This window comes from Vanellus vanellus (genome assembly GCF_965231255.1).
Source record: "Vanellus vanellus genome assembly, chromosome: 8".
Lineage (NCBI taxonomy): Eukaryota > Metazoa > Chordata > Aves > Charadriiformes > Charadriidae > Vanellus > Vanellus vanellus.
The window spans coordinates 27,437,830-27,462,047 of record NC_138913.1 but is presented as its reverse complement, the minus strand read 5'-3'; the positions used below and the strand labels follow the sequence as shown (position 1 = coordinate 27,462,047).

Genomic DNA, 24,218 nt, shown 5'->3' with positions numbered 1-24,218 from the left:
TGCTGTTTGTCTGGTTTTGCTTTTCCTGGTTCCTGACTTGTGAAACTGTTGTATCTTTGGGGTGTTCCTTCTCCCTTCATCTCCCAGCTGATAGCCGTTGACTGGAAAGACAGGAACTGTCAGAAAGTACTTTTCTAAACCTCTTTTGGCATGCTGACCAGTCTTTTATCATGCATTCAATGTGTCTAATCCTTCCTATTTCCAGTCTCTTGAAAATTAAATGGTTATCATCAACTCCAGTGCATGTGTCAGTTCTTAGCTTTTTTTTTTAATCTCTTTACCACCATTGTCCTTCATTCTGGCTGCTTCTGTACATTCTTCTACGATAAGCCAAGGTAGGGTGAGTACTACCTTCTTAAATCAAAGTTACAGTTTCCCCTTTCCTAGCAGTTGGACAGGTTCTAAACTGACCTGGCTTGCTAATGATTTGTGTGTAATAAAACTTTGCCTTGCAGCTCTAGGATATTGCTTGCGTTTCTGAAATTCACGATCCAGCACACAGATCTCCCACGCTTTGCCTTTTTGATTGAGATCTTCTTTGTGTTGTAACAGCTCTTTGCGTTGCTGCTTCATGCCACCACGTTTCTTTCCTCTTGCTTAGCTTTTCTCTTGACATCAGGCGCTCAGCTGTTAAGGCTCTGGTAGGATTGCAGGGGGACTCATTTGCAGCAATGTCTTCATTTTCTTTGTTTGCCTTCTCTGTTGAAGGCATTTGAAGTGACACTTCCAGCCTGTTTTCAGCTCAGTATGCTAATGCACCTGCAATCCTTCTAGGAGCCTGAATGCCGTTATGTGGAGCTGTGTTCAGGGGAGACTTCTGCAGTGTTGCCCTACCTGCCCAACTTCTACTCTTAACACAATCTATTCTAATTGACCTTGGAAGGGATTTGTGGCAGTTTATAGTGCACTGCCTCATTGTGACAGCAAAGTAGTCAAGAGAACCTGCTGTTTGCTGGGGCTAACTGCAAAAACTGCTTACAACTGTAGCATAATTTGAAGATTTAATAGAACCCAGGTGGTGCTGGCATGCCCCTCTGGGAATGTGTACCTTCCCTCTTTACTTGACCTGGGTCCACATAATCTTGTACTAGTTTCAGATTTAAACATCTTCTCTCTACTATAAGCTGTGATCATTCAGATGTGTTGCTGCCTCTGTGCTTTGCGACACGAACAAACTAAGTTTATCTTTTTTTTTTGATAGGCACTTTCATGCTATTAAAATTTCAATATTATTATTTTTAGACTGAATGGCAATCCTTGAGATGCCCTGACATTAATATTAGGAAATGAAGGGTGTTTTTTAGTATTGCTGACATGACTGGATCATATAACTTACATTAGGGGATAATCTTAGAAATATAGTAAGTAATTTGGTTAGAATAACTGCTTTGGTTGAAAGCTTATGCTGCAGTTGTTAGTAGGATAGCTAAAATTGCAAACATGTTTGTCCTTCGGGTTTTGTAGCTAGTGCCTCATTGAGATGAATGGGAGTAGTTTGTGACAAAACTGTTTTTTCCAAGCAGTCTGCGGAATTAAGATAACAGTTTTCAGGACTTGTTACATATATCAGTCTTGTAAAAACAGGAACTTTAATTTGTTAAGCCCAAGTCACACTTTTCAAAGTAGGTGCCACAAAGTATAGGATGTGAGAGCTCGTATTTTGACCTTCAGTTACAGAATGCACTTTAAAAAAAACTACAACCAAACCCCCAAAATTTTGGTGAAATGGGAGAGTATGTCTTTTTTTATAGTACAGAAAGCAAAGCTGCTTATATACTTGCTTTTGGGGGACATCTGTAATGCTCTGTTTTATGTATAATGTATTTTCACATAATACAGCATGCGGAAAATACTGTGAGGATCCATATGAACCCTAAATGTTGATTATGAGATAGCATCTGAGTGGACCAGCTAGGCTGGCCACCTTTAGAGAAGTAGAAAAACTTTACCAAGACTTTGCTTAAATGTTGTTAAAGGTTTTAAAATATGTTAGTATATATTAAATCCTTACAGAGAAGCTTGAATGTAAAATTAAGTATTGTTAATGGAGGAATAAACTTAGAGTTAAGAGGGGAGGATATTTGATGTAAGGCTGTAGTAATAGAAGTCAGCTCCCATCCATTTTTGTGTAGAACTTGCAGTTTTTGAAGAGCCGTCCTGCCCTATGTGATGCAAACTTCCTAATGGCTTGCCTAGAATGAGTTTTCTAGGATGTCGTAGTTTGTGCTCGATGCCGATGCATGTTTTCCTGAGCAGCAGTGCTAGCTCACAACAACGTGTTCATAAGCCCCATCAGAATACAGTGGTTGAAAATTATTGAAGGCACGAGATATAATTAGACATGGTAAAAGCAGGCTTGAAGAGGTGAAGCTAATTTCTTTAATTTGTGGAGTTGAAGTTAAATGCGGAGTTACAATAAACGCAGCGAGAAGGGGAGGATGGCTCTTTCCTAACGCTTGGCTGGGTGACACCCGGCTACCTTGGCTGTGGACTTGCAAGTGTTCCCTGTTTGCAGAGCATTATGGAGTCTTTCCAGCACTGTTTATCTTTGAAAGCTTTCTGAAAAAACATTGCATGGTGATTTTGGTTTTGCTGATAGGACTATGGTCACCTGAGAGAGCATTTTCTTTTTGGACACAATGAGAAACCGTTTTGTTTAAGGTGATGCTTAGTTGACTAAGTGTTAGAAATAAAACTCTGCTCTGAAAACAACTTTGATTTCTTTGATTACAGAATGACAGAAAAATTGCTAATTGTACAATAAGAAAAAAGAAAAAAATTAAGATTGTTTTGTGTACTTACCGGTCTTTGAAGGGTTTGTGTGCAGGAGAAGGGGAAACCTGTGCTCCAGGAGAGGGATTGGGTTGGTCTTGTGTATTGGTCCCAACACTGGCAAGAAACTCCCACAAGTGCTTGGTAGAGGTCTTTTTTTTTTTAAAAAAAAAAAAAAAAGTAAAAAAAAATGGGTTTGTATGTCTCATTCCTGTGTTTATAGTGTTGAGGGGGGGTTGGTTTTCATCTGAAGCTGATTCGATTGGTCATTTTGCCTGCAGGGGGGCTGGTTAGCTCTGATCATGTGGAAAAGAATGCTGGTTTGTTAGGAGCAGTTCCTTACCCAACACAAACCCATAGCAGCCAAGGAGAAATCCTCAAACACTTAGATGGAGAGGAGGTGCCTTCCCCCTCACCACCTTAATAAAGAAAATTTTTTTAGGTTTGTATAATCTTAAAGTTTTACTTAAAAGTTGAAAAGGCCAAAATTCCCCTGGAAAAGCTGAATGAAAAATGTTCCCTTATTACTGCTGGAAAACACACACTGTTCTCTGGTACTTTCTCCCTCACCAGTGTCAATTACTGGGTTTTTTTTTTAGCTCAAAAGGGAAACTCTTGTGTCTCACTACTGCTTGTCCAGTACCACCTCTTCTCATGAGGTCCTGAGCTCCGGAGTGTTGGTGTTAACAGAAGGGTGGGCTGCAGCTAATGGTGCAGCCTGCGGTCTCTGAAGGGTGTTGCTGAACTGTGGCTTAATGCTGGTCAGAAGATGTAGATCTGGCCACTTCTCTTCCATCTCCACAGTGCTCCTTTGTGAAAACACGGAATTAATCAGAGGATTTTGCTAAAGCCTAGGAATAAAACAATGCAGACTAGGTGGGTTGCCGATTCCATACATCAAATGAAACCACTTTCACTTAAGCTGTTTTCTCTTTTGCTTATCAAATTAGAAGAGTTATTTATGGAAGATATTGTAGCTGAACAACCACACAGAGTGGTCAGCTTGCTGCACTACTAAACTGAACTCTGAGGACAGCTTTGTAATGCGGTAGTATTTCACACTTTTTTTTTTTCCCCCCTTGGTGAGCTGCTGATGTGAGGGCTTTGATCGAACGTCAGATGTAAGAGGATCTGCGAAACAAAGGCTGTGGTTGTTTGCAGGAAAACTACTGAAGGCCTGCTGGGAAAATTATTAATGTAGACTTTCCTGCTTAGGAAACAAAATCCTCCTTTTTTTTTTTTTTTTTTTTTTCTTTAACCTTCCCCCCAACCCTAAATTGCAAAACATTAATTCTTTGCTTCATTAGTATGGAACATTTTAATACATGTTCAGGCACAGCACCGAAAATTGTGATAGGCATAGTCTGACCTTCAGAACCAGGGCAAATAATAATGTAGTGCAAGGGGACTCCCACCACTGTGACAAGCCTATAGGACAATGTGACTTGCCCTTGACCCTTCCCTCTATACCGCTGCAAAGTTGAACTTCCACTACAGACAGCCTCTCTTATTCAGAAGTAGGATTATTTTTTACACAAGCGGTATTTTCTTGCAAACCATATCTTGTACTGTAGAAGGCGTATGGTATCCGGTCACATGTTTTCTAATCTGATTCGACTGAATGGATCAAAAATCTAACACAATTGTACAGCAGATGAAATAGCTACAGTATGTGATTTCCAGGTGGTGTTGTGGAGTTAAACTGTGTTGTTAGTTCCTTTAATTTACTGGTTCACCCATACCCATGACGGTGGACAATTTAGTGAAAAGGTATGGAGTGATATTTGAGTAGTATGTGTTTGAGACCTACTGTTGAGATTGAGATTTTTAACCAGAGAGAGTGAAAACGTGAAGCTAGAAATGGGCATCAGAACTTCTAATCTGTCGCTGGCTCTGGTTACAAGTGAGTCACTTAATTATGTATGTATTCCTATAGTGTCCCTAGCATGTCACATACTGTTCTAAAGGGAAAGTAGTCCTTTTTTAGAAACATCATCTTAAGGCCATTTGTTTTATTCTTCTGTAAAATGAGCTACAAAATTACACATCTAGGGAAAGTTATTTGAATTCCTTTAAAAACACTAGCTGCAAAGGTTTTTCTTTCTATCTTTTTCTTGAGGAAGTGTGTAGCATGCAGCAGAAAGAAGAGAGCAAGTCAAAGCACTTAACAGACTCTCCTAGTTTTTCGCCTCTTTAGAGGAAACAGTATCGCTGTCGATTGTCGCTTTCCTGTTTATTCTCTCCAAACAATGAGCGTGTCATAGGAAATGTGGACTGACTGCATGGAGAACAGAAGTTATTTGCCATTCTGTTAGTAAGTCCTCTTCATAAACGTGTTGCCACGGGGCTATGTCCCAGAATCCTAGTCTTGTTCTTCGTGGTTAGTCTCCGTTGAACCCAGTGTTGCACAGCTGTAGGCTTTTTTGGCTGGAGCCCACTAGGCTCTATCTGAAGTTTTCTGTAAACACCATTGCTGGCTTTATGACAAACTTGAACAGAGGTGCCCTTTTACTGCTCCTTCTCTTCAGGAAGTCCAGTCAATTAGTCCAAGGCAAAACCATAGATTGTGTTTTAGTTTTTTTCATCCTTAAAAACGTTGCCAAATACTGCCTCTCTGACCTAAGTCTTTTCGGCTGAAGTGAGTGTTCTCAAGTCTTGGAACAGTTTGCAGAGACAGTACGTTAGGACTTTAGAAGTTACGAATTTACGTGTAAGCTATAGGAGTATTCCTGTATACGGTTTTGTTACAGTCTTTCTGTCACTTTGGTAGCTTGATTTTTTTTTTTTTTTTTTTTTTTTTTTTCCCCCTGATCCTTAACCTGTGACTGGTTTCTTGGATGGTCTGTCTACTGTTCAAGATAATCTAATGCCAGGTAATCTAATTTAAAATTAGAGGAGGGGTAGGATCCCACTTGTGTCTGATCTTGGGTTTTTTTGATACTTGATGCTTTTGGTGTTTTGTCACCTCTGTAGAGAGGCATGTTTTAAAACCCACAGCAGTAAATGGAGATGCTATTTTCTGCAAGTTCATAATACAAAACCTGGCTTCAGTAGTTCAGAATACAAAGTCTGACTTCAGTTCTTGGGAGCAAAGCGAGCTGTCTTAACTAAGAAAACCTGAGTTGCCTTAGGTATGCCTATAGCATGTATATATATGCAGAGAGGCTAAGAATATACAGATATTCAGTGTAGTAGACTTCACAATATTCTTTAGGTGGCTTTTTTTTTCCCCCAGATGTTTTTGGAGCAGCAGAACTGAGCCTGTGGGCTGATAGCTTGCCAGTGTTAAAGAGCAGTCTCCAGAATCTTAAATGAACTTCATAACAATGGAAAGAAATAACATAGAATCATAGAATGGTTTAGGTTGGAAGGGACCTTGAAAATCATCTCGTTCCAATCCCCCTGCCATAGGCAGGGACATTTTCCAATAGACCAGTTTGCTCAAAGCCTCATCCAGCCTGGCCTTAAACACCTCCAGGGATGGAGCTTCCCCAGTTTCTCTGGGCAACCTGTTCCAGTGCCTTCAGAGTGAAAAATTTCTCCCTAATGTCTAACCTAAATCTCCTCTCTTCCAGTTTAAAGCCATTCCCCCTTGTCCTATCACTACATGCACTTGTAAAAAGTCCCTCCCCAGCTTTCCTGTAGGCCCCCTTTAGGTAGTGGAAGGCCACGATAAGGTCTCCCCAGAGCCTTCTTTTCTCCAGACTGAACAACCCCAACTCTCTCAGCCTCTCCTCATAGCAGAGGTGCTCCAGCCCTCGGATCATCCTCGTGGCCCTCCTCTGGACTTGGCCCAACAGGTACATGTCTTTCCTATGTTGGGGGCTCCAGAGCTGGATGCAGTACTCCAGGTGGAGTCTCACCAGAGTAGAGTAGGGGGGCAGAATCACCTCCTTTGACCTGCTGGCCACACTTCTTCTGATGCAGCCCAGGATATGGTTGGCCTTCTGGGTTGCGATCGTGCATTGCTGGCTCATGTTGAGCTTCTCATTAATTGGCACCCCCAGGTCCTTCTCCTCAGGGCTGCTCTCCATCCATTCTCTGCCTCCGCTGTATTTGTGCTTGGGATTGCCCCCACCCAGATGTAGGACCTTGCGCTTGGCCTTGTTGAACTCCATGAGGTTGGTATGGGCCTACCTCTCCAGCCTGTCCAGGTCCCTCTGGATGGCATCCCTCCCTTCCAACGTGTCTACCTCGCCACACAGCTTGCTATCATTGGCAAACTTGCTGATGGTGCACCTGATCCCACTGTCCACGTCACCGCCACCATCTTTTTTTCTTAATTGGTAGAGTCTAAAACCTCTCAATGTTACTGAATGAGTGTCAGGTAATAGCTGTGAATTTTGATGAAAAGAATAGATACGTGTCTAAAAATAATATTTTTCTAGTCTCAGAATAGCAAATTGAGTAACTTTTTCTCTCAGTAACTGTTTTAATGAGGAAAAATGAGTGTCTTGTGCTGCAGAACAGGAAAAAAAAAATTACGTTTTTCTTCTTTCTTCTAGCATTTTAAAAATAAATTCAGAAAGAGTAAGGCATATTCCTTATCTGGGTCTTAGGCTCGCCTGGTCTGTTGGATTGCGGTTCTCTCCTGAGCACATCTCAACACTATCTCTGTGTTTTTAATTTTCAGCTGATGTGGTTCTGTAGCTCTGTCTTAGTTTTCTACTGCGCGAAGCCCATCCCAGGAGCAATACTGAGAAACTTCCGTGCACTTCCTGTTACGTTCTTCTACATGACGTTTTTCAGAGGCCTAAATTAAAAAACAACAAAACCCAAACAACAAAACAAACGTATATTTCCCACAGTTAGATTTTCTGTTGTCTTCCTTTATTTTCTGTGAAGCATGGGAAAACAGAATGTTGTTGACCTTATCTGGAATGCGTAAGTCTTTGCAGACAAAGTACATTTGCCAGCATTGCACCTATCAAATTAAGGGAGTCTCTCCAGCAATTTGGAGCCAGTGTCACCAGAGACTTCCCAAAATACACTTTTAAAATTTTTGTTCTCAGCCCAACAAGTACAGAAGTGGTCTTTAGCCAGATGTCCCCTTCAGTGAAGTAAATGTGTATCTGGGTTATATTAAGCTTCATAGCTGAGGTTGCCTGTTGATACTGATGATGTACTTTAAATTGGCCAATGTACTTTAGCTCGCTCTTTATATAGAAACAACATAAGAGGAACACAGTCCAATTACCTGAGGTCCTCAAGTAGTCACTTGTAGTCTCTCAAGTAGTCATCGGGGTGGAAGAACTCTTGCATCTTAAACATTGTGGTGTTTCCTGCCTCTGTTGTCTACTTGGTAGGTCAGGGGTCCTGTCATCTCAGAGAAGCTCGTTCCTGTGCCAGTGGTAAAAGGATTTCATATGAAACTGGAAACGTGGGGAATTTTGTACGCTGGATTGAATTCCACCTGTACTTTCTCACTATAGTCCCTCCCTAAACCAATATATGGTGGTAAATGTTAAGCTGGAGAAAGGAAAAGTTTTTTTTCCTCTGGTGAGATGGTGGAGAAAAGATGTTGTTTTTTCTCCAAGATATATGCAAAGTCCAAAGACAGTGTGTTTCCTGTTTCCAGAGTGCAGTATCTCTAGATAGGAAGAATTTCTGAGTTCTAAATGGAGGTTTGATATGCCATAGAATTCCAGGTACTGTTTCCTCATTTTTTTTCATTAACTGAAAAAGCTGCATGATGTCAAGAAAAGGGAACGCAATCTCCTGTCCTTCCTAAACTAAATTCTTAAAAATGTCCCTTTCTACCCTGGGAATCTTAGTGTGTAGTCACGCTTTCTTTTGTTTTTCCTGTCTAAGCCAGCAGGCATACTATACAATCTTCACTAAATATCATCTTATATTTTTGGTTTTTAAGACTCGAAGAAGGAAAATACCTTTCGTTAGTACTTGAATTTATTTTTTTTTTTATAGATAACCACACAATTTCAGGTTAACACTGGTTAATAGTATCAGCAAAGAAGTAGCATCACCATGGCTCCTGTGAGAATTCTGGTGCCACACAGCTAAACGTATTTAAAGAAATACATAGTCCTGAAGCTAGTATTTCCATTTATTTCGGTGGTGGTGTATCCTTGTCGGGATGAGTCAGTTGTAAAAGCGGCATGTATGTCTAACCTGAGTTACTGGTGTAGAATGTGGATTCTTTTTATAAAAATACTTACGTCATCCTTTTGTGACAGTGTTGCTCTTTAAGTACTTGAGGATTTTACATGTTTTATTTTAAATATAACTTAATGTAAATTAGGAACTAAGACTGTCCTACCTCCTAAACTTTTGGTAGGCTCATCCTAGAGCTCGAGCATAGTTGCTTCTAACACTTAATATGCTGACCTTGGGTTTCCAGAAGATGGATTCACAGGATAATGTTAATACTACTTTGTTTTTCTTGTTTAATCCTTAATCCTACTTTAAATTTCAGTCTTTCTTCAAACATTGCAAGAATGCTGTACATCGTATTGGATTAAATATATAGATCTCATGGTCCTTTTATTGCAGAAGTAGCAAATATGTTTGGTTTATAGAAAAGACGTGTAATGTTTATGGTTTACTGTATTCCCATTTTCCTTTAACGTGAGACTTTTCGTGGTACAGCAGTTTATTCTTTCTCTCTGCACACTTTGGCTTCTTCCTATGCTTCCCTATGTCTCTTAAACTCATCTTTTTCTCCTCTGTCTTTCCTACCCATGCCATAATTTCTTGTATGCTTTACTTTTTTCTTGTTGTTTTCCTCAGTGTTTCCATCCCAAGGTTCATAGGCATGTGGAGGGATTTCCTAAATCTGTCATCTGTTTCCTTCCATGAACTGCCATTCTTCTCCTAGGTTCCTATCACCACTTACTTCTGGTGCATTTTTGCCTCTAAGGGAGCAAGATTTCCCCCCTTTTGTTTCTAGGTTCCTAAAGATGGGATGCGTGTTCACTGGCATATGTTTTCTTTGCAGTGAGACCAAACTTTGAGGAAGGTGGGACAGCAACGACGGGGAGGAAGCATGAGTTTATACGCTCTGAGAGCGAGAACTGGCGCATCTTCAGGGAGGAACAAAATGGGGAAGATGATGATGGAGGCTGGCGACTGGCTGGGTCACGGAGGGATGGTGAGAGGTGGCGCCCTCACAGTCCAGGTGAGAGATCTGGAGAAAAATGCATCTGTGTTTCTAGGGAAGGGGCAGTGGGTGAATCGGGGCATGGGGAAAGCAGAGGAATGCCAGGTGGCATCAAGTTTCGAACAAAAGTAGGTAAGGTTCATGCAGTTCTGGTCATTAAATACTGTTTTGTCATACATGAGGCTCTGGGTCACAAAATGATCAGCACAAAATTACGTGCCTTTTGTTCTCTTTTTAATATCTTCAGTACACTAACGTGTTTAAGGGAACGATATTTTTCAGATGTGCTCTTGTCTGTGTTGCGCTCCAGGTGTGTATGTGCCTGGTAAAATCAAGGGGGTTTCTTAATAGTACTGTCCCTCTGTAGCTGTGGTGCTGAGAGGAGAGAAGTTACCCTCATCAAACAGCATATCTAAGGCTGTAGAGTCACGCTGACGCTAAACCATTCAGGTTATTGGCCTATTTCTAGTTTTCCAGATGTGTTTACAATGCCAAGAGGCATCCTTGGAAAATCTCAAAATATGTTGCTCTCTGCATTTTGTAGTTAATTATAGGATGTCTTTTCTCGCTAAATTTCGGGTGTCTGTCTGGTGTCACTCTCCCCTTTGCTGGCTCGACAAAGTCAATCTTGTTCACTTGCTTTCCAGCACTGCGTTGCCAGAGTTGCAGGAGAAATACAAAGTGAAGCTTTTTATTTGAGTAGTATGGCTGAAACGTGTGTGTGTATATATATATATATATATATATATTTAATACTATTTGAAAAGATCTAGCCAGTCGTACCTGTTGTGGGATCTTAGTTTCGGGTGTCTTTTGGCTGCAGGGGAAACCATGGGAGGATTGTGGTTCTTCTACATGTTACATTTTCACAGGGAAGCAAAGGAGGCATGGGACGTTTTGGGGCTGAGGTGGACAACTTTTTTTAATTGGAGAAAAGTCACGCTTGCTCTTACAATGGGTCCATCACTCTTTTCAACATCCCAAAGGACTTTCAGTACTATAAAAGTTGTGAGCAACCATTACCTCTGTTCCTAACCCTCTCCACAGCTACATGTTACCCTCAAACAACTCTTAGTTTGTACTAAAATTCAGCAGTGAGACCAAGGCTAGACTTATTACCAGATTTTTCTATTTAGAGCAGGGCTAAGGGGCAAATTTTGAAGAACGTAGTTTTCTTTTCCCCAATGTTTGGTCACAATTGTTCATTAGACACTGCTGCTTTGTAATATAGTTCAGATGACATCAAGCCAGCTATGATAGTACCTCATGATGATCAGATGCAGCATGATACTCAGGAGTGGAGTGTTTTGCAAGTACAAGCCCGCATACTTTAGCGCAAAAGAAAGCATAGACCTCAAAGTTCAGAAGTTCGTTCATGTCTTGAACTTTTTTTGGAAGATCTTCTGAGGAAAGGTTTTGAAAATTCTTCTTACTTCCATCATAGGAAAGATTACTGCTTATTTGAATTTTCACTGTAGGAGACAACTAACTTAATTTCACTTACGAGTCGGTTTTAGCAGATATAATAAAAAGCCTGTTCTAAGAGTTCTGTGAATCTACAGGGAAGTTGCTAATTTTGAGATAGACTGAGTTGACAGCTGTGTTGTACTAGTCTCAGCTTTGCTCAGAGCTGTATTTGAATTCTCCTGGTAGTAGTAGCCACAGGACCATCAAAACAGTTTAAATCACATTCTTGCTGTAAACAATTAGTTTAACTCAAATTGGCGTGGCTTAAACTGCTTCTTTGTACTTATTCTGATGTTAGGTAATAGTACTAATCATGTGTCCTGCTAAAAATAGAGAAATGTCTTCAGAGTACTGTCGTCATTTGTTTAACTGGACCTTCCTTTGACTTGGCCCTGCATAGTCCCTGCTAGATTGTATGCTGCTTGTTTTTTTCTTTTTTTTGTTTTGGGTGAGAACAGTTTAGAAGAATGTAGCAGTTGTCAGGCTTGAGTTTGTCCTCTTCTGTTGTTAAGCAAAGAATACTTTGATTCCCACAGACCATTGTTTTTCTAGCTTTTGAATGCCTCTTGCTCCTTCAGCTGTGTTTACTGCAGCATGGCTGACCTAAATCTGCTCATTTTGTGCTTTTTCAATGGGTAAAAAGGATGAAGAGAATGGGCTGCTTCTACTGAAGCAGTCTTTTGCCTCTAAGTCCAGTTTGCCAGATTCTGTGGTCTGATTTATTGTAGCTAAAGTTAACTCCCTTGACATAGTTGAAGGGATTTGTCATGTGTCCATGTTGCGTTTAAACTGTTCTCCTCTCACATGGCTATGCCTCATAGGAAGTGAGGGATCTTCTGAATATTGGTAGTAAAGTGAAGAAGAAAATTGGTCAGATGACTTCTTAAAATAGACAAGCCTGATGCCTTTTTCCTTTTACGACTTAATTCATAAGGATGTAAACTTGTCTAGTTTTGCAGCATGAAGGCTGTCTGGATTGCATCACTAGGGTTCCCCAGTCAGTTTATGGGGTTTTCTACTTTTTCTACTACTGTCTGTGTGCTAGGACTTGAAGTCTGATGAGAAGACATCTTTCCTTGGCTTATACAATGGAAAAGTTGTTTTGCTAGTTGTTCTGGGTAAATGTGGTACTGCTGCTATAGTAGATTGGAAATAAGATCTTTAGACTGGGTTAACTATCTGTAAGAAGAATGTGACAATAGCTTTAAATTCACTGGCAGCTTCAAAGTTCTCTTTTAATTTTTTTTAGACATCTTTTTTTAATGATTTAATGACTGCTTACCTAAAAAGCTGCTTCTTTCTGTTTTTCCAGTTCTTGCGGTCATACAATGATTGCCCTTTAAATTTGCAGAGCAAGTCTGTTTTATCAGATATATACAAACTTTTTTGGTCCCCAAACTAGTGAATGATGTATAGAAGTTTTTGGTTTTATTTTTTTGTTACCAATTCATCCTTAAAGAATAGGAATAATCTCTTCTTGCCTAATTTTTTTTTTTTTTTGGTATGATTTTTTTTGTCTTTGCTTAAGCTGTTCTATTCCTGAAAAGTACTTTAGAGAGGCCTTAGTCTGTAATCTGATATAAAGATTTTTTTTTTTGCTGCTTTTTTGGAAAAGGTTTTCAAATTCATCTTGGTTCACTCCATTTTCAGAATTAACTGCTGTGAATGAAGTAGACTGCTTATTTTTTGGCCGTTGTACTTTGTGTTTCCTGAATATCTTAAAGCAGCTGAAGTACATCTTGCTCTAAAATTGAGCAAAATAAAAAGGAGGTTCATATACAATATATTCCAAGAAAAGTAAAATGTGTCTATTCTTGCTTTTGTTTAATATTTAGTATTTTTTAGTTTAGTATTTAGTATTGTTTTAGTGGACACTAGAAACTTCTTTACTGAATTAGAGACTATAACTTTTAAGAGATAAATAGCTATTAGTAATTGAGACTTAAAGTGTACTTGGATTTCCTGAAGCAGGCAGTAGTCCTTTCTTTCACCTATAATGTCACCATAAATTGCAAGGGGTAAATTTAGCTTAAAATTATTTTTTAACCTTGGAATCTTGATCATATAACTGGTGTCTGATGATGATACAAGAATGAATTTAAAGCTATGTTTGTGTCCTAACTGTTGCTTGAAAAGCTTTAGGTAAGAATTTAAAGTTTGCCTTTACTTTGGCTTGCTTTAAAGATTGGCAGCCCTGTATTTCACACCTCAGTTGCTCACTATATTCTAAATAGGCTTTTATAAACTTCTGTTGTTAAGAAACAAGGGCATGAATCTTCTCCATTTACCTCTCCTTTTTGCTTGTCCACCTAGCTCTGAAAATGTGTGGGATGTAAAAGGAGGTTGTGTGACGAAGTCGTTGCAAGCAGACCACATAGTAGACAAAAACTTAACTCGAATTTTGAAAATACCTGGCAATAACACAATGCTCAGAATTCGCCTTCAAAAACCATGTTTCCGAGTCCCACTATGAAGAGCCTGTGCTGCTGGTGTAGGGATGTAAAGCCGTGTAAAAATAATTGAGGCTCCTCAGTGCGTGGTCTCAAGATGGCCCATTTATGGCTGCACAGAAGGTACTTAATACCAAATTTTCCTCCTCTACACAAAAGAGAGCTGAAGAAGGGATACTTGGCTCTTTGCAAGGAGGGTAGCACGCAGGCAGAGATAGTAATTTGCTTGTAGGATACAGCATTGCCAGGTTCAAGCCATAGTTCTGTCTTTCCATATATTGGGAAACCTGACGTGGACGTTGCTGGGTGTACTGAGGAGATGTCTGCCTGTGGTTTTAATCAGAAATGCAGTCTGGTTGTCAGCAACCTCGCACACTTAAACCTCGGAAAAAGCCCTCCGATTTCAAAGGAAGTCCTGGTTTTGATGCGTTGATATTCCTAATGGGGACAGGGGAGGGAAACTTAACACTGCTTCTCATGCCGTGTCGGTGGAATTTTCGTGTCAGGCCTTTTCTTTCAGGGAGACTGTTGTCCTGCTTAGTTGCTGGTTGCTCCCAGAGATGCTTTTGTTCTTTTATTATTGGGCAGCATTTTAATGAGGCGTTCATATGCATGACTTGCTTGAAAAGAAGGCCCTTGGAAACCCGCACCTCCTGAGCGCGCGCTAGGCTGGAGCCCAGGGCGCTGCGGGCAGAGGTGCAGGGGGCGTGATGCGGGCATCCTCTTCTGAAGAAGATGGCGAAATGGTTATTACTTGAGCTCTCACTCCATTCGTGTGTCTTCAGTGAGCCTTTGTCTTTGCTTCCATATTTTTCAAGAAGGTCTTAATGAAGAAGAGGCTGACGTAACAGGCCTAAGATGTTAAGAACTGCTTTAAAGCAGGCAGAAAAGATAGGATGAGTGCAAGCTTAGAGTGCCTTCTTTCTTTCCTTAATGACATTAAAAAGGCTGCCTCAGAACATTGATCTGACAGTTTTGCATACCAAAAATGTTACTTGTTTGATTCCCAAAGCATGACTAGAAGCATATACTAAGTTATACGGTGGAATTATTTGCAAATAAGCACAGACGGTATAGTGAAGGCCTTGTTAAGGTCTAACCTTTTGTGTTTCCTTGGTAAAATATAATCTTAAAAATTCATAGTGTTTCTAGAAGGAGCTTGTTTTACGATTTCCTGTATTTGTGAGGCAAAAGTGGATTTTTGCATGGTTAGTATTAATACTTAGGATATTAGGGTTGATGTGGAAACATTGCTCGCTTGTATGAAGCAAATGGAACAGAGGACAACATTTCTCTTCTTTTCTGTGATTTTTTTTTTTTGGTAGCCGTTTGATAAACATTGAGACTGCACTGATAGCACAAATTCTGAGACCGAAAAAAGAATTTTTTGTTTTCTCCAGAAAAGAACACAGCCACCACTAAAAGCACTAAAAACTAAAGTGCTTTCATTTTTGCTTTGCACCTTTCTGGTAGAGACAGCTTCTATTGGCTGGAAAGCTGTTTACAGTCCTCTCATGCCCAATTTGTTTTCCTTAGCAGCATGTTCTCTACAGTTTAAATAGCATTGTTGCAGTCAGAGGATTTTAAGCTTCGTTGAATGAAGATGCCTTCTGAAAAGATTAGAGAGAAAAGTGAAATAAGATTTATACTTGACTTCGGAAAGCTGTCCCTCTTTTCTTATTACCATTCCAAGTTTCGGTATTCCATGGCTAAAAAATTACCATTCGAGAGATGTAACAGTCCTTTCAAAGGTATTTGAACAGTCATCAGTCCACTTTTCGTGTATGTGTGCAAAAGAGTCTCTGAGGGGAAGAGGAAAAAAGCATGGCTGGCTTGTTCAGGAGGTGACTTTCACAGATTGTCTGAAAGAAAATATAAAATCTTATACATACAAGGGTGCCAAAAAAAATGTAAGTCAATGATGGCCAGTAAATTGAATCAGCATTTAGTGTCACTTGTCTTATTTTGATGTTCTATCGTGTTTTAGATTATGTAGCCCAGCTTTCTTAGCCTTATGTGTTTTTTTTTAATGCCCATAATACAATTTATGATGTGGGGAGATACAGTGGATAATATTTGAAACTCTCCTGCTCAATGGTAAGGTCCACCTTTTCTCTCCCTTTTCCTTTAAGATGCCTGTTCATAGTCGGATCGTACCCTGTAGGGGCTTTCTGAATTTCTGTCGCTGTTTGTCCTCCCTTCACCCACCCCTTCACCCTTCCAAGTAAGCTACTACCCTCGGGACTGCCTTGTAAAGTTACTTTCCCCCCACCTTAGACGGCCCTCGTTCTGCAGGCTGGCGAGAACACATGGAGCGACGGCGGAGGTTTGAATTTGATTTCCGGGAACGAGATGATGAACGGGGTTATCGACGAGTACGATGTGGGAGTGGCAGCATGGATGACGACAGAGACAGTCTCCCTGAGTGGTGCTTAGAAGATGCAGAAGAAGAAATGGGAACATTTGACTCCTCTGGAGCATTTCTCTCTTTAAAGGTGAAAAGCTGCCTTGGGCCCTTTGTTCACTTTGAGCAAATGTCCTGCTATGTCGGGTGGATTATGGATGATTATGTTGACTTTGTAGAAGGTGCAGAAGGAGCCAATCCCTGAGGAACAGGAGATGGACTTCCGACCTGTGGAGGAAGGGGAAGAAAGATCTGACTCTGAAGGGAGCCACAATGAAGAAGCCAAAGATCATGAAAAGACCACCAAGAAAGAGGGGGAGAAAACAGATAGAGCAGTGGCAGGTAAGGGGGACTTCTCATGCATCTGTTCTATGCTGCAGTGTAGAATTGCCGTTAATTCAGTTACGTAGAACCATGCAATGTTACAGAAGCAGTAGAAGAAGCAGTCCAAACATCTTCACCGGCTGCCAGGTCAGATACCCCACCGAAATCCCAGCCTCCAGACCCGCTGCAGACAAGCCTTTTTGAAAGGAAGGAAGAGTCTGTGCCAGAAAGAACAGAAAAAACAGAAGATAAAGAGAATCGAACAGAGAATACACCGCCAGCCAAAATGTCCAACAGAGGTGAAGGTAATAAACTTGGTAGATAAATTTAGTAAGTTTCCAGTACTTGCGATTAGTCTTGGTCTCTTTTAAGAGACGAGGACTGGATTATGGTGATGAAAAGCCAGAATTCGCCAACTGGTTTTATAAATTCAGGATTTGTTGGATATGCTATCTCAAATGCTTGCAGTTCACTGGTAGTCCACGTTGCAGTGCAGTTTAGAGAAACGTGAGCTAGCTGTGGATGTGTCTCATTGTGGTAGAGCAGATCAGTCTGGAAAAATGTATATGGCCAGGGAGTGGCATATGCTGAAATGTGCCGAGTTCTGCACTGTGAGAACTAAACTGTTTGTTCCTTGAAGCTAGGTTACAGAAGATCTGAAAATACTTTTGTTTTGGTGCTAATTTTGAGCTGTTGAATGGTTTCTACAGTAAGTTCTTAAAAGTAATTTTCATTTACTTTCATGTTAAAGATACTGACTTAATTTTAACATTTTTCTTTAGATTTGGCTTCTGTTGCTCAACCTTTGCCACAGATTTCTGCAGACACAGCTTCTCCTGCTCATCTTTCTCCTCCTGTTTCCAATTCAAATCCTGCTCTGCGGCCAGTTCAGACACCTGTTACAGCTGCTCCAGGCATGGGCAACATTCCCACTGACCCAGATGACGAAGAGGGCCTCAAACACCTAGAGCAGGTAAAATTTCTCAAATTCCTTTGTTGTTGACAATCGTGAGACTGGAGGAATGCAAAAAATATTTGAAGCCCATAAATAAACAGGAAAGCAGCTGAAACTTTGTACTCCACAATGTATACTGAAAGCTACTTTTCTTACCTCCATTTCCATTTTTTTTGAGAATAATTCAATGTAGTATTTTTATGAATAAGAGTACTATACCTAGTGTTAAGAGCTACAGATACTAGCACTTATGACCACTGTCAAGTAGCCTTTACCATTTGCCTTGAGAAACCGTAAAACAGTATGCCCAATATGTTTAAAAAACAAAACAAAACCCCACCCCGACATACATAAATGAAGCGCAGACTGTGTTCGTGAAAGTTTAGTGCCTGCTGGCATGTAGAGCATGCTTCATGCGAGTGCTCCCATACCTGTTGTATTTTTCACCATGATACTGTGGGGGACCTTCTGGGCAAGTTGTTGTAAAGCTTTATTTATGCAGGTGAACCATGCTTGTTCATGATTCCGACAAGGTGGTAGGCTGAGCTCAGGGCTTGTGGTGCAGTTACACTAGCCCTTGAGTTGCCTGTAATTAATTACTGGTACATTCTTGAGCCCTGGGTAGTACAAGGTGGTTGTATTTGGCGTGCTCATTTCAAATCCGTAAGCACACATCTAACTCTTGCATTCCTTGCTGGTTTTGATGTCTCCTGCAGCAAGCAGAGAAAATGGTGGCATACCTGCAGGACAGTGCTCTTGATGATGAAAGACTAGCAGCAAAAATTCAGGAACACAGAGCAAAGGGTTCCTCTATGCCATTGTTCCATGAAGCCATGCAGAAATGGTACTACAAAGATCCACAAGGAGAAATTCAGGGTAGGTCTGTGCCCTTTACACTTCCTCTTTTGTTTCGCAGAACTGTTCGAGTTCTTCACAAAGTTACTGCTGACAGATACTGATGCTTGTCTTTACAAAAGCAGCATGGGGAATTTACCATTCTAGAATTAGGTTTTGAAAATAAATCTTCTGCTCATCACTGCCCCCGTCAGCTCAGCGTGCCTAATGTCCAGAATTAGACTTTATTGTGGCTCAGGTTTGCCATCACTTCATGTTTCTGTAAATTGAGGTTAGACTAAAACCTGTTTTTCATGCCAGTGGTTACTCAGATTTCCAGATAATGGTAGAAACAAAGCAAGAATGTGACCATTCAATAGGTTGTTGAAGAATCCATGAGAAATGTTGAAATCTGTTTTCTAGTCTCAGCCTGAAGACATTGGGTATTCAGGGAAGGGTAATTTGTTTAGAATCTAGAGCAAAGAGGAAGCAAATTTTCACAAGCCAGTGCTTGCACATAATCTCAGTTTAAATTATACTTGCAGCAGTGCATTGTCAGTTCATGTAATATCAACTGTTTCATGCTTGAAGTTTTCACTTAAGTAATCTTTTTTTTTTTTTTTAATGGAAATTGGAACAGGCCCTTTGTATAGTAGCATCTTTGTGTTCAGAAGGTACCTTTCTTTTGGAGGTCTCAGGGCTGTGTTTTAGCAGCTGCTTAGCTGCCTCCCCAAAATACAATTGAGCAGTGAGTTCCTTGCTTGCTGTTCTTCACTAAGTAGTTGCTAATCGTAGAATTGGTGAGGTTGGAAGGGACCTTTAAGATCATCAAGTCCAACCGTTAACCTACCCTGATGAAAACACCACCACTTCTAAACCATGTCCCTAAGCACCTCATCTACCCTTTTCTTAAACACCTCCAGGGATGGTGAATCCACCACCTCTCTGGGCAGCCTATTCCAATGTTTAATAACCCTTTCAGTGAAAAAATGCTTCCTAATATCCAATCTAAACCTGCCCTGACATAACTTGAACCCGTTTCCTCTTGTCCTATCACTTGTCACCAGGGAGAAGAGGTCAGCTCCCATCTCTCTAAAACCTCCTTTCAGGTAGTTGTAGAGGGTGATAAGGTCTCCCCTCAGCCTCCTCTTCTCCAGGCTAAACAACCCCAGATCCCTCAGTCGTTCCTCATAAGGTTTGTCCTCCAGACCCTTCACCAGCTTTGTAGCCCTTCTCTGGACACGCTCCAACACCTCAATGTCCTTCTTGTAGTGAGGGGCCCAAAACTGAACACAGTACTCGAGGTGAGGCCTCACCAGGGCCGAGTACAGGGGGATGATTACTTCCCTAGTCCGGCTCACCACACTATTCCTGATGCAGGCCAGGGTGGTGTTGGCCTTCTTGGCTGCCTGGGCACACTGCTGGCTCATGCTCAGCCGGTTGTCCACCAACACCCCCAGGTCCTTTTCTGCCATGCTGTTTAGTGTTAATGACTTCCTCACCTATCAACCCTAGATAGGATTTGTGGGAGTGTTATTTGTGGGATCTGTGCCAGTCTCTTGTCTGCAGGTATTACATATCTTTACATTTTTCTTGTCCCTTTAAGTTTAAAGGATGGTAACCATAAAGCATTTTTATTTGCATGGTGTGCTTCAAACTGTATGCTAGTCACTGCTGGGTGTCTGTCGCTCGGTGATGGTCTGACAGTTTTTCATTGGAGTAAGTACTTCCTTGAATGTGACCTCCAGAATTAAACACTCCCACATTTTTTTTTATTTTTTTTTTCCTGGGATATCTTTTGTGGTTTCATGGGCTCTGGGCGGCATTACGGTCTAAAGATACTTTTACAGAGAAGGCAAGAGTTGCTGAACATTCTTGCTTTTCAGAAGATATTTTTGCAAAAAAAAAAGTATTTATGTGGTTCTTACTCTGCTAAATAACCTATTTTATTTATACTGGCTTTGTTTCCATTTGGATATGTAAAATGAGTATAGGAGTCTTCCTTTGAAGGGAGTGACTGAAATCTTTCTCAGGAAAAAGAGGAAGAGAAGAAGTAGCGTTGCTTTTTGAGAAAGGAAAAGAGAAGCTGGTTTCCTCATTGTCTTAAAAAACGTAATCTTGCACTCAGAGGTGGATCCGCTCATCTGCTAAGTTCCAGAAACAAAACTTCTATAAATGATATGAATTCCTCTGATTTGAAGGCAAGAGTTGAAACAGGCTAAGATTGTTTAATTATCTGTGCAGTATATGTGGGGAAAGTAGCGCTTGTGCTTTTAGCGCTGCCAGCTAGCGGATACTGCTGAGTCCAAACTGGAAATTGCAACTGTTGTCAACCTTATGCTGATCCCGAAGCAGCGAGCTTTGCTGGAAGGCAGGATGCGTATTAGCTGGACCAAGGTCCACACCACGGTGGCTGCTTTGCTCATCTCCCTCCAATGCATGGTGAAAGCAGTCAGGCACTTTTCAATAAAAGCTGTCCGGGGGAATGTTTTTGCCGCTGTAAAACATCTAGATATGTGCATTGACACTCCAGTCTTGAATGTACTGTCTGTCCAGACAAGTGGATGAGATGGACAGGAACACGAGGTATTGCATTACTTTAACAAGCACTGTACTCTTTGTTTCCGGAATGCTCAACATGGCCTTACTTCCCCTTCCCCCATGTGTATTGGTTGGTGTTATTTCAGGTCCTTTCAGTAATCAGGAGATGGCAGAGTGGTTCCAGGCTGGATACTTCACTATGTCGCTGTTGGTTAAGAGAGCCTGTGATGAGACTTTCCAGCCGCTGGGAGACATCATGAAAATGTGGGGCAGGGTTCCCTTCACTCCAGGCCCAGCACCACTTCCACATCTGGTAATTATGTGAGAGTTACAGTATTCAAATAGTCCCGTAACAAATGGGAAGTGAACTATTTTCATGTCAACTGCTCTGTCTTGAAGTTGCAGTTGTTCCAAGCACCAAAGTTGAACCCTGTGTTAAATTACCTTTTTAAGAAGAGAAAAGACGCTCAGTTTAAAAATGCTTGTTTTGCCATGTCTGTGGCTGGAAGGCTTGGTCCTGTGATACATACAAGTGCTGTGTATTTCACAGTCACCATACTACAGGCTTTGTTCGTAAATGTTGATCTCTGTCTAGGTATTTTTCTACTTTCTTTGTCTTTTCAGTTCAGAATGCAATTTTTACATCGCTTGCATTTGCTCTATACTACTACTGTTATTATATGTTATTAAAATAGAATGTTTTATTCCTAAACACAGGGTGAGCTGGACCAAGAGCGGCTAACCAGACAACAGGAGTTGGCCCTGATCCAAATGCAGCACCTCCAGTATCAGCATCTTTTAATACAGTAAGACTGCCAGTCCCAGGGGTCTTCCAGTGGCTGTGTTCTGCTCTGCATTTTTAATCATCTGGGTTCAGCTTCTTGTCATTGTTTCCTTGGGCAATGGGGCTGGGAGTGCTTCACCCCCAACAGCAATAGCCTGCTTCCACAAACACCGGAGGCCCGATAGTCTACGGGATTAGGACAGAGCGTGGCTAACTCCGGCACGCTTTTCAGAGTATTTTTTGGTGTCGTGCATAGCTACTTTGGTGAGACCTACTATATAGGTAGTTGTTATGGTGAAACTGAATCCCAACTATCCTTGTAATGCAGTTTGGATGTTTTGGAGTCAGGGGAAGGCTTACATGTCTTTTGAACTGGAGATGGAGAAGGCAGAACTTATTTTTGGTCTGCTTGCTCAGCTTTCTGAACATCAGTGGAAGGTAACTGCTGGAGAAAGCAGTTTGTCATCCGTTTTTGCCGAAGTTGGCAGTTGTTCAGTTCTGGCCAGTTCCTAACAACTTGTGTTGTAGGAGCTTGGAGGAAAGAAAGCAATTGGGTAGTCTACTTGTTCAAGGGGTCCTGAAAGCATGTGCCACGATTATGATTTTTGGATACTGATTGTCATCTTTAATGATGTTTGATAAGTTTGATAAGGTGAGAGCCTGCACCTGTACTAGGGGATGCCTTGGCATACTGGGGAAAAGATCCATTTGTATAGGTGGGCAGTCATCAGAGCCAGATTAATTAGAGCGATCTGTATGTAATTTATAGAAAAAAGGAAGGAGTGTTGCGTAGCTTACAAGAGTAACATTGGACAGCAATAACCAGTTGACATAGCTGAGGGTGAAGAGACATTTGGTTCTGCTCATGTGGGCCAGTCTGTTGTATTCTTGTATTCTTATTCTGCCTGAGGCCCCATTCTGTGGTTTCCTCTAGTATTTAGCACGTACATTATATAGGTCAGTGGGCTTTAGTCCTGGAGAATGAATCTGTAGGCAACTTCTGCAACTTGGGCATTATATAATAAGCAAGTGAACAAATACCAGTGATTCTCTGCTTCTCTTTTGAAGACAACAATATGCACAGGTGCTGGCTCAGCAGCAAAAGGCGGCCCTCTCATCCCAGCAGCAGCAGCAGCTCGCTATTCTCTTGCAACAGTTCCAGGCCCTGAAGATGAGGTGAGTTAGCCCAGACTTGAACTGAATACCATTCTTCCTGTACTCTAACTTGTATGTAACGATAATTATAATCTTGGCGGGGGTCCATCCTATTCAAGTTTGCTCATATTTGAGGATTACATGTTTTAAAGACTGTGTGAATATGAAACAGTTGCAGGATGTTGAATTCTTTTTATAGAGAGAGAGTTCACCTCAGAGAATGTTTATGAAAATAAGGAGGAAAATCTTATAGTTGAAATCATACCTTTTGGACAGATCTGTTGTGCTGGTAACAGAATGGCTTTGCCAGTTGTGTTCTGCAGTACCGTATGCTTGTTCCTTAAACTAGCCTATACGCAGCAAATGCAAAACTATAGCAGTGTCTGGCTTAGCCCTTGACTTGGTGCAGGGATGAGATGAGCGAGAACTCTGCAAGCAAGTAGTATTGTCCACATCATATTTTTGTTTTAAATAGAGGTGTGGAAGGAAAGGAGTATGTTACAAGTTACTGAATCTCATGCGTGTTCAGAGCACTCCTGTCCCTGGAAGTGGCATGTTGACTCTTCCTGTTGGTATTGCAGAATATCTGAACAGAACATGATCCCACCCGTTACAAGGTCTGTGTCAGTGCCGGACACTGGCTCAATATGGGAACTTCAGTCAGCTTCACAACCTACAGGTAAGATGCTTAGCGTGTGTCGGATATGTTGAGAAAAGTTCATTGATTAAGAGCCAACATCTTCGAGATGATCGCTCCCTTTTTAATGCTGGGGAAATTATTTCTGCATCAGTATTTTTTTAACTGGTTCAGGCTACTTTGCCTTGCAGCTTAAATTCCATTTGAGAGCTGTGAATAATACGGTAATTTTTCCTGTGGTTATAGGAAGTCTTGTTCCAAAGGGATTGAGTGTTACATTATAAAGGTGTTCTGCTTTGGGAGGAGTTGGAATAGCTGGTTCTTGTGTGGAATTCTGTAGGAAACCCTGCCTTGCTTCAGTAATGGACAAGTCTTTTTCTACAGGAAGAAGGAAGATAAAGTGGCCCTCTACTGACTAAGACTAATGTATTGTCATGATTTTAGTTCATAAAATATAGTAACTGCATACACAAGATTTTCCCCCTTTAGTTGTTTTTTGGTGATATGCTTATTTTTGCTTGTCAATGTTTTTCTTCACTGTCTAGTCTGGGAAGGAAGCAGTGTCTGGGATCTCCCCATTGATACTGCGGCTCAGGGACCAGCTCTAGAACAACTTCAGCAGCTCGAGAAGGCCAAAGCTGCAAAGGTCAGAAACTGTTTTGTACTGTAAGAAGTTGGGATTGCTGTTCTGCAATGTAGCTGTGTTTCTTGAGCCGATGGAAGACTATTAGCTCTTCAATCTTCAGGCCGCTCTGTACAATTTTGATTAGATTTTCAT

The 24,218-nt window shown here is 41.0% G+C and overlaps 1 protein-coding gene across 6 annotated transcripts in view; it reads left to right on the top strand.

The window, feature by feature from the left end:
• Positions 1–24,218, top strand: part of GIGYF2 (GRB10 interacting GYF protein 2) — an 80,650-nt gene that overhangs the window by 40,817 nt on the left and 15,615 nt on the right. For 4 of the 6 annotated variants that reach the window (XM_082486892.1, XM_082486890.1, XM_082486888.1 and 1 more), the window contains exons 8-18: positions 9,728–9,907; positions 16,084–16,301; positions 16,390–16,552; positions 16,639–16,839; positions 17,317–17,507; positions 18,206–18,365; positions 21,011–21,177; positions 21,582–21,670; positions 22,717–22,824; positions 23,385–23,482; positions 23,986–24,086. In XM_082486892.1, coding sequence (XP_082343018.1) covers positions 9,728–9,907; positions 16,084–16,301; positions 16,390–16,552; positions 16,639–16,839; positions 17,317–17,507; positions 18,206–18,365; positions 21,011–21,177; positions 21,582–21,670; positions 22,717–22,824; positions 23,385–23,482; positions 23,986–24,086 — 1,676 coding nt within the window. The remainder of the gene's footprint in view (positions 1–9,727; positions 9,908–16,083; positions 16,302–16,389; positions 16,553–16,638; positions 16,840–17,316; positions 17,508–18,205; positions 18,366–21,010; positions 21,178–21,581; positions 21,671–22,716; positions 22,825–23,384; positions 23,483–23,985; positions 24,087–24,218) is intronic. The other 2 variants (XM_082486893.1, XM_082486891.1) reach the window with 1 other exon arrangement.